This window comes from Macaca fascicularis, chromosome 17 (assembly GCF_037993035.2).
Source record: "Macaca fascicularis isolate 582-1 chromosome 17, T2T-MFA8v1.1".
Lineage (NCBI taxonomy): Eukaryota > Metazoa > Chordata > Mammalia > Primates > Cercopithecidae > Macaca > Macaca fascicularis.
The window spans coordinates 28,333,622-28,346,417 of NC_088391.1; the positions used below are offsets into that span (position 1 = coordinate 28,333,622).

The 12,796-nt window shown below is 38.2% G+C and overlaps 1 protein-coding gene and 1 pseudogene across 5 annotated transcripts in view; both read left to right on the forward strand.

The window, feature by feature from the left end:
* The window catches only part of FNDC3A (fibronectin type III domain containing 3A), a 226,865-nt gene that overhangs the window by 200,104 nt on the left and 13,965 nt on the right, over window positions 1-12,796 (forward strand). For all 5 annotated transcript variants that reach the window (XM_045377429.3, XM_065533245.2, XM_074022025.1 and 2 more), the window contains 5 exons: window positions 1,911-2,049; window positions 3,073-3,141; window positions 4,040-4,158; window positions 7,607-7,712; window positions 7,800-7,975. In XM_045377429.3, coding sequence (XP_045233364.2) covers window positions 1,911-2,049; window positions 3,073-3,141; window positions 4,040-4,158; window positions 7,607-7,712; window positions 7,800-7,975 — 609 coding nt within the window. The remainder of the gene's footprint in view (window positions 1-1,910; window positions 2,050-3,072; window positions 3,142-4,039; window positions 4,159-7,606; window positions 7,713-7,799; window positions 7,976-12,796) is intronic.
* LOC102121451 (oligosaccharyltransferase complex subunit OSTC pseudogene) lies at window positions 6,156-7,239 on the forward strand (annotated as a pseudogene).

The following is a 12,796-nucleotide window of genomic DNA, read 5'->3' on the forward strand; positions in this document are numbered from 1 at the left end:
GGGGCGGCCTGCCTACAGATTTAAGGAGGCTGACTGAGTCGTCAGCCTTCTCCCAGACTACCGCCAGGGCGTCCCCCGGGGCGTAAGTGGGAAGGTGCCGGACACGTCTGTCCCCCTTCCCCACTTAATTCAGAAGGAGTACTCCCCAGAGTTCAGAGTTAGCTGGCAAGACAGACAGAACAAAACGAAAGTACCTGGTAGGTCCGTTCAGTCAGCAGTCCGTGGCCCGGGCCAGATGGGTCTCCGCCGGATGGGTCGGGGGTCCTCGGACGACCCCACTTCCCGGCCAACGCACCAAATGTTGTCGATTCCTTCCTGGGCAGGGGTCGCCGCGAAGGATCACCGACACGAGATTCACAGCAGAGTTATTTATTACTAGCGCGCTAGGGTCCCAAGCTCTAAGTTGGCCCTGGGACCCTGAGTGCTTGTTACAGGCTGTTTATCTAGGCAAACACAAGTTCAAACACAGCTTAGGGCGCGAAATTCAAACAAAGCTTTAGGCGCGTGGTAATTGGGTCTGTCTATGGCCTGAGCAAGGTGTCTTGTTCTAATTGGTTAGAGCAGGACCTTATGAGGTTTTTTCCTGGAGTTGTTGATTCCGGGAACTTCGAGGCAGGGTGGGACCCCCGGAATTGGCAGGGTGGGACCCCATGAGGTTGTTTCCCGGAATTGGCAGGGTGGGACCCTATCAGGGTGGGACCCTGTTGAGGCAGGGTGGGACCCTATCCAGAGCCACCTGGTGTTAATTTTTTTAAGTTCTTTTTTATGAGGCCTAGTTTCTAAGTTTTATGTGGCCTAGTTTCAGTGGCACCTAGATAAGGGCTTAGAAATGTAAAGGGGCTCAGAGGGAAAGGTGGGCCTCACAGAGAAGAGTTGCAGAGCATAAGGGGGAGGGGTGGGCAGCATGGAGAGGTTTATGGGGAGTGTCAGCAGTACAAAGTAGCACAAAGCTTTTTTGGGGCGGTTTGTCTCTAACACTTTTGACTTGAGCAACTAGGTAGACGGGTAGAGCTTTTTACTGTGGGGAGAGAAAAAGAGGGGCAGGTTTAGAGAAGAAAAAATCATGGTTTGGTATTGGACTTGAGGATCTTTAAGTTCAGGAGAGGAGAAAATGTAACAATACAGGTATAGTTAAATGTCTATAATAGAATAATACCTAGATTGGAATTATATTTCTCTATTGCTTTATAAAAAATTATCCCAAAATTTAGCAGCTTGAGAAAACAAACTTATAGTTTCTGTGGGTCAGGAATTGAGAACCAGCTTAACTGGTAATTCTAATGCAGGGTCTCTATGAGGTTGTAATCAGGATGTCAACTGGGATTGCAGTCATCTCAAGGCTCTCCTGGGACTGGAGTCTGCTTTCAAGTTCACTCACATGGTTGTCTCCAGGAATCTCAGTTCCTTACCACATGAATTTTTCCATAGGGAAGTTACACACACTGTCATTTCTGCTGTATTCTGTTTGTTAGAGTGAGTGATTAAGTATAACATGCACACAAGGGAAGGGGGATTAAACTTCACGTTTTGAAGAAAGGAGATTCAAAGAATGTATGGACCTCTTTCTAAACCCACGAAGAATATTAAAAGAAGAAACAAAGCAAGCCTAAAGCCCATCAAGAATCACCAGATTATAGCTTGTTCCTTTGATTCTTATTTAGTATCAAAATGTTAGGTTTTACACTTGTATTCCCAGGACGGACTCTAAAAAGGGAAGTACAGTTTCATACTCTTCATACATGCCAAGTATCTATTGGAGTCAAGCAGTTCTCAAAGAACAAACCATTCCAAGCTAAAAAAATGTATTTTATCATTTGGTTGAAGCTGTTTGTCTCCTATCACTTTGTTCATTAAGCCAGTATCATTAGGTATCAAAAGCATTATTTTATGTCTTTGTGTTCTCATCACAGGTTATTGCTTACAACTCAGAAGGTAAAAGTAATCCAAGTGAAGTAGTAGAATTTACTACTTGCCCTGATAAACCAGGCATACCTGTAAAGCCTTCAGTGAAAGGAAAGATACATTCACACAGTTTTAAAATAACTTGGGGTAAGATATTGTGCATGTTTATACATTATCACTTTTGTGTTTGATTAAAATAATTTGAATATGAAGATAATTTTAAAGATATTTGAGTAAATTTGTTATCTCAAGACAGTCCAAAAAGAAATGTGAGAGTCATTCATTGGGTATATTTTTTGTGGAAAACCTTATACTCATACATGGTAGGTTAAGATATTATAAAGAGCAACTTGCGATCCACTGTAAGATAATGAGCAGGGGTAGCACTGTGTGAAATGAAAGATTACTGAACTTGCAGCTAAAGTCACCTGGGTCATCTGGCTCTCATGAGAAATGAAAACCATTCATTGAAAACAAACATTTATCGACCACCTACCTACATCCCTAATGGAAAAACAAAGATCCCATAAACTTGACCCTTGCCTGAAAAATTCAGACCAGTAAAAATGCTTCAGTGATATTTATAATATTCAAAAATTTCAAACAACCTTAACATCTAAAGTAAATGGAGGCTGGGCATGGTGGCTCACACCTGTAATCCCAACACTTTTGGAGGCCAAGGCAGGCAGATCACCTGAGGTCAGGAGTTTGAGACCAGCCTGGCCAACATGGTGAAACCCCGTCTCTACTAAAAATATAAAAATTAGCTGGGCATGGCGGCACATGCCTGTAGTCCCAGCTACTCAGGAGGCTGAGGAAGGAAAATCACTTGAACCCAGGAAGCAGAGGTTGCAGTGAGTCAAGATCGTACCATTGCATTGCAGCCTGGGTGACAGAGCGAGACTCCATCTAAAAAAAAAAAATAAAAATAAATAAAGCAAGTGGAGTATCATGCAGCCATTAAAAATTGTTATAGAGAGCCCTATTTTAAATATGGTAAATTAAGTGAAAGCAGATGACAACAGCATGGAGTAATTGGGTACTGGTATTAAGTCATTGCAGGTGATTTTTTTTTTTTTAAACCTAGTTTGGTATTCTGTTTATTAGGTTTTTTAATCATTTTTATGTTGTTTTGTACTTTGCTTAATACTACTTTGCTTCTTTGGATAGATCCACCAAAAGACAATGGCGGAGCAGCCATCAATAAATATGTGGTGGAGATGGCAGAAGGTTCTAACGGTATGAATGGATATTAAACACTGATAGATTTATTCCAGCCAGTCTCTTTCTATTCTTTATGGCTTTACATTTTATGTTATATCTTTTCTTTCTTCCTGCTTTTCATAAGGCACTGTAAAAAGATGTTTACTTCACTTTGGGCTGTCCTGGATTTTTTTTCTTTGTTTCTAGCAGTTAGGATTTTGCCTGTTACGGTCCACTTTAAATTGTGATTTCCAGAAGTACAGTGAATCAAATGTAAGAGTGCTGTACACCTGTATCATTGCATTTACATGTTCTTTTTGTTCTCATTTGTTTACATTACTCAGCCTCTATACACCTAGACCAAGTCTTTAGATACTATGAATCTTCTGAAGGTTAATTTATTCAGTTAGATTTATATACAGATAGAGAAGGATTAACTTCTAAAATTTAACTCACATCATACTAGTTTTAGTAGTAAGTTTTATAACTAGTGAACTTTATTCTTGAATCGCACATTTAGCAGTGTTTATTTCTATGAAATGACCTATTTCCTGCCAAAAAAAAAAGGATGTCTTTTAATTAGGACTAGACTTCCTCTGATACTGGTTTTTTGTACTCTTTGTGTGCTATAACGTTATTACTGGACCAGTAAACACATTTAAAATGCTTAATTAAAAGTAAATTATCAATCTAGGCCAAAGTCTGTACAGAATTACAGAGATATTTCACTTCCATGAAGCCATGCAGACTTGTCTAGGAAGTTGCACATATAAAGAAAATTAGATCATTTCCAGGAAACCGAAACAAGCCTAAATTGTTTCTGACAAATTACATAAATACTTACTTTGTGAAGCTAGGATACCTGATGTGTCCATGATACCAAAACGTTAAACATTACCTAGTATCTGATTGAACACAATTCCTCACCTTACAGGAAACAAATGGGAAATGATATACAGTGGCGCTACCAGGGAACATCTTTGTGATCGACTGAATCCAGGCTGTTTCTATCGTTTACGAGTTTACTGCATCAGTGATGGAGGACAGAGTGCGGTAATACTTATATGTAGATTCTTTTGTGGTGGTGTTAGGTTTGGCTAAATGGGGTAGGATCACCAGGTGCCACTTCAAATATTGAAACATACCCACAAATGGAGCAAAGTAACTTCTATAACCTGTTTGATTAATTTAATAGTGACCAAAATATTCTAATGTCGTACTTAGCTCACAGTAAGTATTCAGTGTATGTCTGTTGTCTGGTTGGTATTCAGCTTTGGAAAAACAAATACATGAAAACATTGGAGAAAATTTTATAAAGATAAATTTGAGAATGATGCTTAATAACCATACTAAGCAGAAATAGAAATAAAATAATTATAGACTGATTTACTGCTCCATAAATTATGTGTGTGAGGACACATCATAAAATAGTATCTACTATTTAAATCTACTTTCTAATATTTACTCATTCCAAAAAAGTTGGCCATTATTTTTTTATTAGAGACTCAGTAATCAAAATGAACTTAAAGTGTACCATTGATATAAAGACATAATGTTCTAGGGACATATGTTTATTAATAAGAGTGATTTTTTTTTTTTTGAAATGGAGTCTCACTTTGTCGCCCAGGCTGGAGTGCAGTGGCACGATCGGGGCTCACTGCAGCCTCTGCCTCCTGGGTTCAAGAATTCTCCTGCTTCAGCCTCCCGAGTAGCTGGGACTACAGGTGTCCACCACCACGCCTGGCTAACTGTTGTATTTTTAGTAGAGACGCGGTTTTACCATGTTGGCCAGGCTAGCCTTGAACTCCTGATCTCGTGATCCACTGGCCTCGGCCTCCCACAGTGCTGGGATTACAGGCATAAGCCACCATACCTGGCCAAGTGATTTTTTTTTTTTAAATGAATTAAACCAAGAATGCTTTCTTGGATCATTCATAATGGCTGTTTTTGTTTTGTTTTTTTTTTTTTCAAAATGGAATTTAATGCAATGAAAGTATTCTTTTTTAAAAATGAAATATAGGCATTTTGTTGAAAATGAAACTAATGTGAAACTGAGTGTGAGTCCTGCCTAGCTGGCTTGTCCTCCAATTGCTTCATTTTATCCAGTAAGAAAATCTCCCTGGATTTAAGAAAAGCAGCCACACATACACATGCACAAAATCCTGTTCTACTATAGCATTTTACAGCATTTTTGTGTAGGATAGCTTTCTAATAAAAAGATGACCAAATATTTTGTGTTTAAAAAGAATGTTAAATACGAACCTTAATATGTTGCACGTAAGGAATATGGCACTGAGTTTGTGTCATTGTTTTGTTTTTTTTGTTGTTGTTGTTTTGTTTGTTTTTGAGATGGAGTCTGGCTCTGTCGCCCAGGCTGGAGTGCAGTGGCACGATCTCGGCTCACTGCAAGCTCTGCCTCTTGGGTTCACGCCATTCTCCTGCCTCAGCCTCCTGAATAGCTGGGACTACAGGAGCCCGCCACCACGCCCGGCTATTTTTTTGTATTTTTAGTAGAGACTGGGTTTCACCATTTTAGCCAGGATGGTCTCAATCTTCTGACCCTGTGATTCACCCACCTCAGCCTCCCAAAGTGTTGGGATTACAGGCGTGAGCCACCGCGCCCGGCCCAGTGTGGCATTGTTTTTAACAGAGTGTCTTTGAAAATAAAGGCTTTTAAAAATATAAATATAGCATAGAAACTAAAAGCAATATCAAATACCTAGAAAGATGTCAAATGCCTGGAAAAGCTTACCTGATTTCAGAATTATTTTTAGGTGGAAAGGATGAAGGAAAGATAATTTTTTAATGTATAAGTTAAGCCTGGTGCAGTGATGAATGTGTATAGTCTCAGCTACTCTGGATGTGGGAGGATTGCTTGAGCTCAAGAATTTGAGGCTGTAATCATACCTGTGACTAGCCACTGCACTCCAGCCTGGGCAACATACCAAGACCCCACCTCTAAAAATCAATCAGTCAATCAGCTTATACAGTATATTAAAACATCCCTCCTTAGAAGAGATTTATGGGCAGTTGTTAGGGAGGGCGGGCCTGTTTCCGGGTGGCACGTGGGGCTTGAGGCCGAGAACGGCTCTTGCTGCCACCAACATGGAGACCTCGTACCGTGTCCTGTTCTTAGTGCTCGAATGTCCCAACCTGAAGCTGAAGAAGCCGCCCTGGTTGCACATGCCGTCGGCCATGACTGTGTATGCTCTGGTGGTGGTGTTTTACTTCCTCATTACCGGAGGAATAATTTATGATGTTATTGTTGAACCTCCAAGTGTTGGCTCTATGACTGATGAACATGGGCATCAGAGGCCAGTAGCTTTCTTGGCCTACAGAGTAAATGGACAATATATTATGGAAGGACTTGCATCCAGCTTCCTATTTACAATGGGAGGTTTATGTTTCATAATCCTGGACCGATCGAATGCACCAAATATCCCAAAACTTAATAGATTTCTTCTTCTGTTCATTGGATTCGTCTGTGTCCTACTGAGTTTTTTCATGGCTAGAGTATTCATGAGAATGAAACTGCCAGGCTATCTGATGGGTTAGAGTGCCTTTGAGAAGAAATCAGTGGATACTGGATTTGCTCCTGTCAATGAAGTTTTAAAGGCTGTACCAATCCTCCAGTATGACATGTGGAAAAGAATGAAGAGCAGCAGTAAAAGAAATATCTAGTGAAAAAACAGGAAGCGTATTGAAGCTTGCATTAGAATTTCTTCTTGGTATTAAAGAGACAAGTTTATCACAGTATTTTTTTTTTCCTGCTGACCTATTGCTATACCAACAATGTTGAGTGGCATTTTCTTTTTAGTTTTTCATTTCTTAAAGAAAAGAGACTCCATATCTACAACTATAATATCAAATAAAGTGATTGTTTTTTACAACCCCCTTAACATTTTTTGGAGATGACATTTCTGATTTTCAGAAATTAACATAAAATCCAGAAGCAAGATTCCATAAGCTGAGAACTGTGGACAGCTGATCAGCTTTACCTGTGGTGCTTTGCCTTTAACTAGAGTGTGTGATGGTAGATTATTTCAGATATGTATGTAAGACTGTTTCCTGAACAATAAGATGAATGAAAGGAGCAGAAATAAATACTTTTTCTAATTAAAAAAAAAAAAAAAAGAAGAAGAGATTTATGGATCCCTTTGGAGAAGATAAAAAATATTGCCCATTAAATTGCGTTGGAAGTTGTTTTTTTCTTTAGTTATGGAAGGAAAAGGAAAGGAAGGGTTCATTGAAGTTCGTTTTCAGTAACTTGCTTTGTATATAGTACTTGCACAGTACATGTCTTTGTCTGTGAAAATTTTGAATTTTTATTTAATTGGGTTTTGATTTTTTTTCAGAACTTTATTCCTTTTTCATTGACAATCAAGTACAATTTCAAATTATCAGTGCAATATTTATGTTTATGTTATGTTTCCTTACCAAAAGCAATCTGATTATTTGGTTTTGGGGCATTTTTGTTTTCTTTTTGCTTTTGTTTTGGCAGGTCTCTGAATCTTTACTTGTGCAGACTCCAGCTGTGCCTCCTGGCCCATGCCTCCCTCCCAGATTGCAGGGTAGACCCAAAGCAAAAGAAATACAGTTACGATGGGGTAATTTCCATTTTGGTAATAAATTATTATTAAGTTAGAACAGAAAGTATTCATCTTGTTAAATTGCATCAATCTTTCCACCTTTAGGACCCCCTCTGGTTGATGGTGGATCACCCATTTCCTGTTACAGTGTGGAAATGTCTCCTATAGAAAAAGATGAACCTAGAGAAGTTTACCAAGGTTCTGAAGTAGAATGTACAGTGAGCAGCCTTCTTCCTGGAAAGACATACAGCTTCAGACTGCGTGCAGCTAACAAAATGGGGGTAAGAAGACTATACTGATAGAATTATCATCACAATGGTGATTATGTTTCATTTTAACATATATCATCATATCCATTATTTGGCCATTTAGCTTTAACATATGACTCCAAATTTTACAATTTTTTAATAAGCATACATTGATAAATACAAGAGAAGTCAGTATATTCCACAACTTAATTTTTATGAAATCTCAGTATTTTTAGATCTCACTTACAGTTTATGACACTTTGGACTTCAACTGGGCTAGAGTTTACCTTTTAGGCAGTGTTAATAGAGTTTACTTAATCAATTTAAGAGTAGAAGTAAAATCATAAGTACTGAAGTTTTTTGAGGCTGATTGAAGTTTTTGAGGTTTTTGAGTTTTTTGAGGCTGATTGAAGTTTTTTGAGGCTGAAGTAGCATTTACTTTCAGTTGGCAACTAATTATGATTTTTTGCCCAAGTGAGAAAAAACTTATGCTTTAAACTATTCTGGTTTTGTATGTATTTAATATATAACTCCAAAAAGTGGACAAAGTGGGTAATATCTCCATTTCACAACTAAGGAAACTGGGGTTCAGGAAAGCTAAATATTTTGTCCACAGTCGTACAAACTAATAAGTGATAGAGGTAAGCTGCAAACCTGAGTTTGTCAGACTCCAGAGCCAAAGCTCTTTCCACTCAGCTATGACACCTCTCATCTCTCTGCAATAAAGCAGGTTCCCTAAGGACAAAGCAGTAATTTCCTATATCAACTAAATAACGATTTCTTTGAACTATTCTATAATTAAAATGTTATAGAATTAAACTGACAGTTCTCCCATACCCATTATTTTGGTGAACTATACTATATTTCATATCCTGTTGTCCAAAAGGGTTCTGTATTTACATCTGTAAACTTACTTTTAAATTTATTTCTGTTTGGTTTTTTGAAACAGGGTCAGTGTGGAGTACAGTGGTGTGATCTTGGCTCTCTGCAACCTCTGCCTCCTGGGCTCAGGTGACCCTCCCACCTCAGCCTCCCAAGTAGCTGGGACCACAGGTGCACACCACCACACCTGGATAATTTTTTCATATTTTTAGTAGAGAGGGGGTTTTGTCATGTTACCCAGGTTGGTCTCAAACTCCTGGGCTCAAGAGATCCACCCACCTCGGCCTCCCAAAGTTGTGGGATTACAGGCATGAGCCACTATGCCTGGCCTAAATTTCTTATATATCAAGTTTATATACTTAGGCAGCTCTTACACAAGTCATTCCTTTCTGTAAGAAGCCATCTTGTCAGCCTCACAAGGTTGCAGTACGCTAAGATCACATCTTTAATACTTACGTCTTAATTTATATTTTCAGGTTCGTGATAATTTGTCAAAATCACCTTAAGTAAATATTTACTTTCCATATTCCCAAAGAATATACATTTTAGACTTTTCTAAAGCTATTCCAGATTTTAAGATAAAATTTATGCCTACCAGAGAGCAGTACTGATAAATAATGTACTATAAATAACACTATTTACAGTTTTATTTTAAATAAAAGCCATTCAGCATGCTAGAATGGTGAAGCTTTGCATCATTATTTTGTTGTTGTTGACATGAATTAACCTTGCTCAAAAAAGGGAGGCCAAAAAAATGACATTTGTCATGAAAAACTTTTTTAAATCCCTATGGGACTTGAGGAACCAGAATCATTACTTCAGTTCTTATAAATAGTTGTGCTAAACCTCAAATTTCTATCATTTAGTGGCCCTTTCCATGCTCCCCATGAACTAAACTGAATTATTTGTGTGGCTGATATGTTTTATTAGGTTGCCTTATCACATGTGTAACAGTACTCTTTATTTGTAGATACCTTTGTAGGTATGTGTGTGTATAGACAGGTAGACAGACTTTTTTTTTTTGAGACAGGGTCTCTGTCACCCAGGCTGGAATGCAATGGTATGATCATGGCTCACTGCAACCTCAACCTCCCAGGCTTAAGCGATCCTCCTGTCTCAAGCCTCCTGAGTAGCAGGGACTATAGGTGCACACCACCACACCAGGCTTATTTTTTACTTTTTTGTAGAGATGGGGGTCCCCTTATGTTTCTCAGGTTGGTCTCAAACTCTTGGGCTCAAGTGATTCCCCCACCTTCGCCTCCCAAAGTGGTGAGATTACAGGCATGAGCCTCTGCACCTGACCTTTTGTATATACTTATTATTGTAAATCATTTACTGCCACTAGCAGTCTGTAAGTCTATACTATTAAATGACATATTGGCCAGGCACAGTGGTAAATGCCTGTAATCCCAGCACTTTGGGAGGCCAAGGCGAGTGGGTCACTTGAGGTCAGAAGTTCGAGACCAGCCTGACCAATATGGTAAAACCCCTTCTCTACTAAAAAGTGCAAAACTTAGCTGGGGGTAGTAGCACATGCCTATAATCCCAGCTGCTCTGGAGGCTGAGGCAGGAAAATCACTTGAACCTGGGAGGCAGAGATTACAGTCAGCTGAGATCATGCGACTGCATCCAGCCTGGGCAACAGAGTGAGACTCTGTCTCAAATAAATAACAAACAGAAAAAAAACTTTTCAATGACACGTTTATATTTGGAATTTTGGCTGGGCACAGTAGCTCATGCCTGTAATCCCAATACTTTGGGAGGCCGAGGCTGGCAGATCACTTCAGGCCGGGAGTTCAGGACCAGCCTGGCCTACATGGGGAAACCCCGTCTCTACTAAATATACAAAAATTAGCTGGGATTGGTGGTGCCCACACCTGTAGTCCCAGCTACTCAGGAGGCTGAGGCACAAGAATCGCTTGAACCTAGGAGGCGGAGGTTGCAGTGAGCTGAGATTGTGCCACTGAACTTCAGCCTGGCAACAGGCTTTTCTCAAAAAATAATAATAACATACTTGGAATTTTAAAATTGATGGGTTTTCAAATTTATTGTTTTAAATTAAGAATTTTTGAACTACTAATAAAACTATCTGCCATAGTTCATTGATTTTTACATGAAATATTTATTTTCAAGATGATCTCAAGATTACTTTCCACAAAGCAGGCACATTGTGTCACCATTTTGCTCTGCTTTGTAAATTTGCCATCTAGGATTTTTGGGTGGTATTCATGTGAGATTAAAGCATATTCTCTAGCAGTTTCCTATAGCTACAGGTTTTGTTTTTTGTTTTTTGTTTTTTTTCATTGCTTCTAATAGGATATAGTTACTATGAGTCCATGAGATATAATGGAAATGTGAATAAGGAGTTTACTGAAGACTTTAAACATTTGAATTTTTTTTAATTGCGAATATGATAGAAACCGGTAGTGTTGAGCAGTGCAAATATTTGAAGTGGTGATTTGTGAAATAGCCCAGCATTGCCTTAAACAAAATCACAGTCTACTTCCTGTTTTATACATGTGATAGTATAAAAGGTTTCTTTTTTTTTTTTTTTTTTTTTTTTTTCATTTTCTGAGATTTATAGATTGGTGTATAGCTTTAAACTATATAAAGTTTTATGGAAAGATTTTTTAAACTTATTAATATAAATTTTAAAGTTGATATAATTAAAGTGAGTCCATCTTCTGTTTATAAAATGCAAGATTCCTTAACATTTATAATTACACAGATGAAATGGTTTCTATAAGGAAGTTGGAGTTTTGATTTTGCCCTTTATAGATGTTAGATTGTGCAGATTTGTCTGTATTTTCTCACCATATCCAATAATACTTTTCTCATAAGATTGGTTTTCAAGAGCTGTATTAGTTGTTACAATTAATTAGTATATAGTTTAACTTTATTCATCATATTTATACTGTGGATTTATAGCCAGAGGTTGAGGTTATTTCAAGACAGTTGATGACCTTCATTTAAAGTCTAGCTAAAATCAGTGCTGTAAACAAAAGGAAACATTTACATTTGTTTCTGTTTGCCACATATAGTAGCCTTAATTTTTTACTTTGTTATAAAACAGTTACATTCACAAGATTAGCCTGAGATATTTAATGACATTATGATGATACAATATGGTGTATATTCCCTGTGCAATCAGATTTGGAGGAAAAATGAAGGACTTAACATTAACTGAAGTCACTGATACTCTGAATAAGTATGGTCAAGGAGTAAACTATTTTCTTTTGGAAAAACTTTTTAAATTTTTATTTTTAAAGTATTATACTGTTGTTTTTAGGGCCTAATGGTTACATTGAATAGTTGGTTTCACCTTCTTAAGGTTTATTACCAATATTCATGAAACTTGATACGTTAAAATCCCTACCCTTTGATAAGTCTACTGCTATTTATTAACATTTTTATAGGTGATTAAGGCATGTTTTTTTCCTAAATTAAATATAATTCAAATAACTTGGAATAATTTTCATATTAAATCTTTGTTAACAACTGAATGTTTTCATAGAATTTTCTGAGAAGTTGAGTTTCTTAGGTTTTTGTAGTTGGCTGGGCCCAGTGGCTCATGCCTGTAATCCCAGCACTTTGGCTCAAGCAGCCCTCCCTCAGACAGGAGGACCACTTGTGCCCAGGAGTCTGAGACCAGCCTGGGCAGCATGGTAAAACCCTGTCTCTGTAAAAAATAGAAAATAACCCAGCATGGTGGTGCACACCTGTAGTCCCAGCTACTTGGGAGGCTGAGGTGGAAGGATGGCTTGAGCCCAGGAAGTCGAGGGTGCAGGGAGCCATGTTTGCACCACTGCACTCCTGCAGTCTGGGTGACAGAGCCAGACCTTGTCTCAAAAAAAAAAAAAAAAAAAAGAAGTTGACCTAGCTCTTAAAGATGGGCATTTGGCAAAACTGCCTGATACAGTGCAGTAACAGGTAGGTTTACTTCTGATCATTATAATGATGTGCCACTGTTAA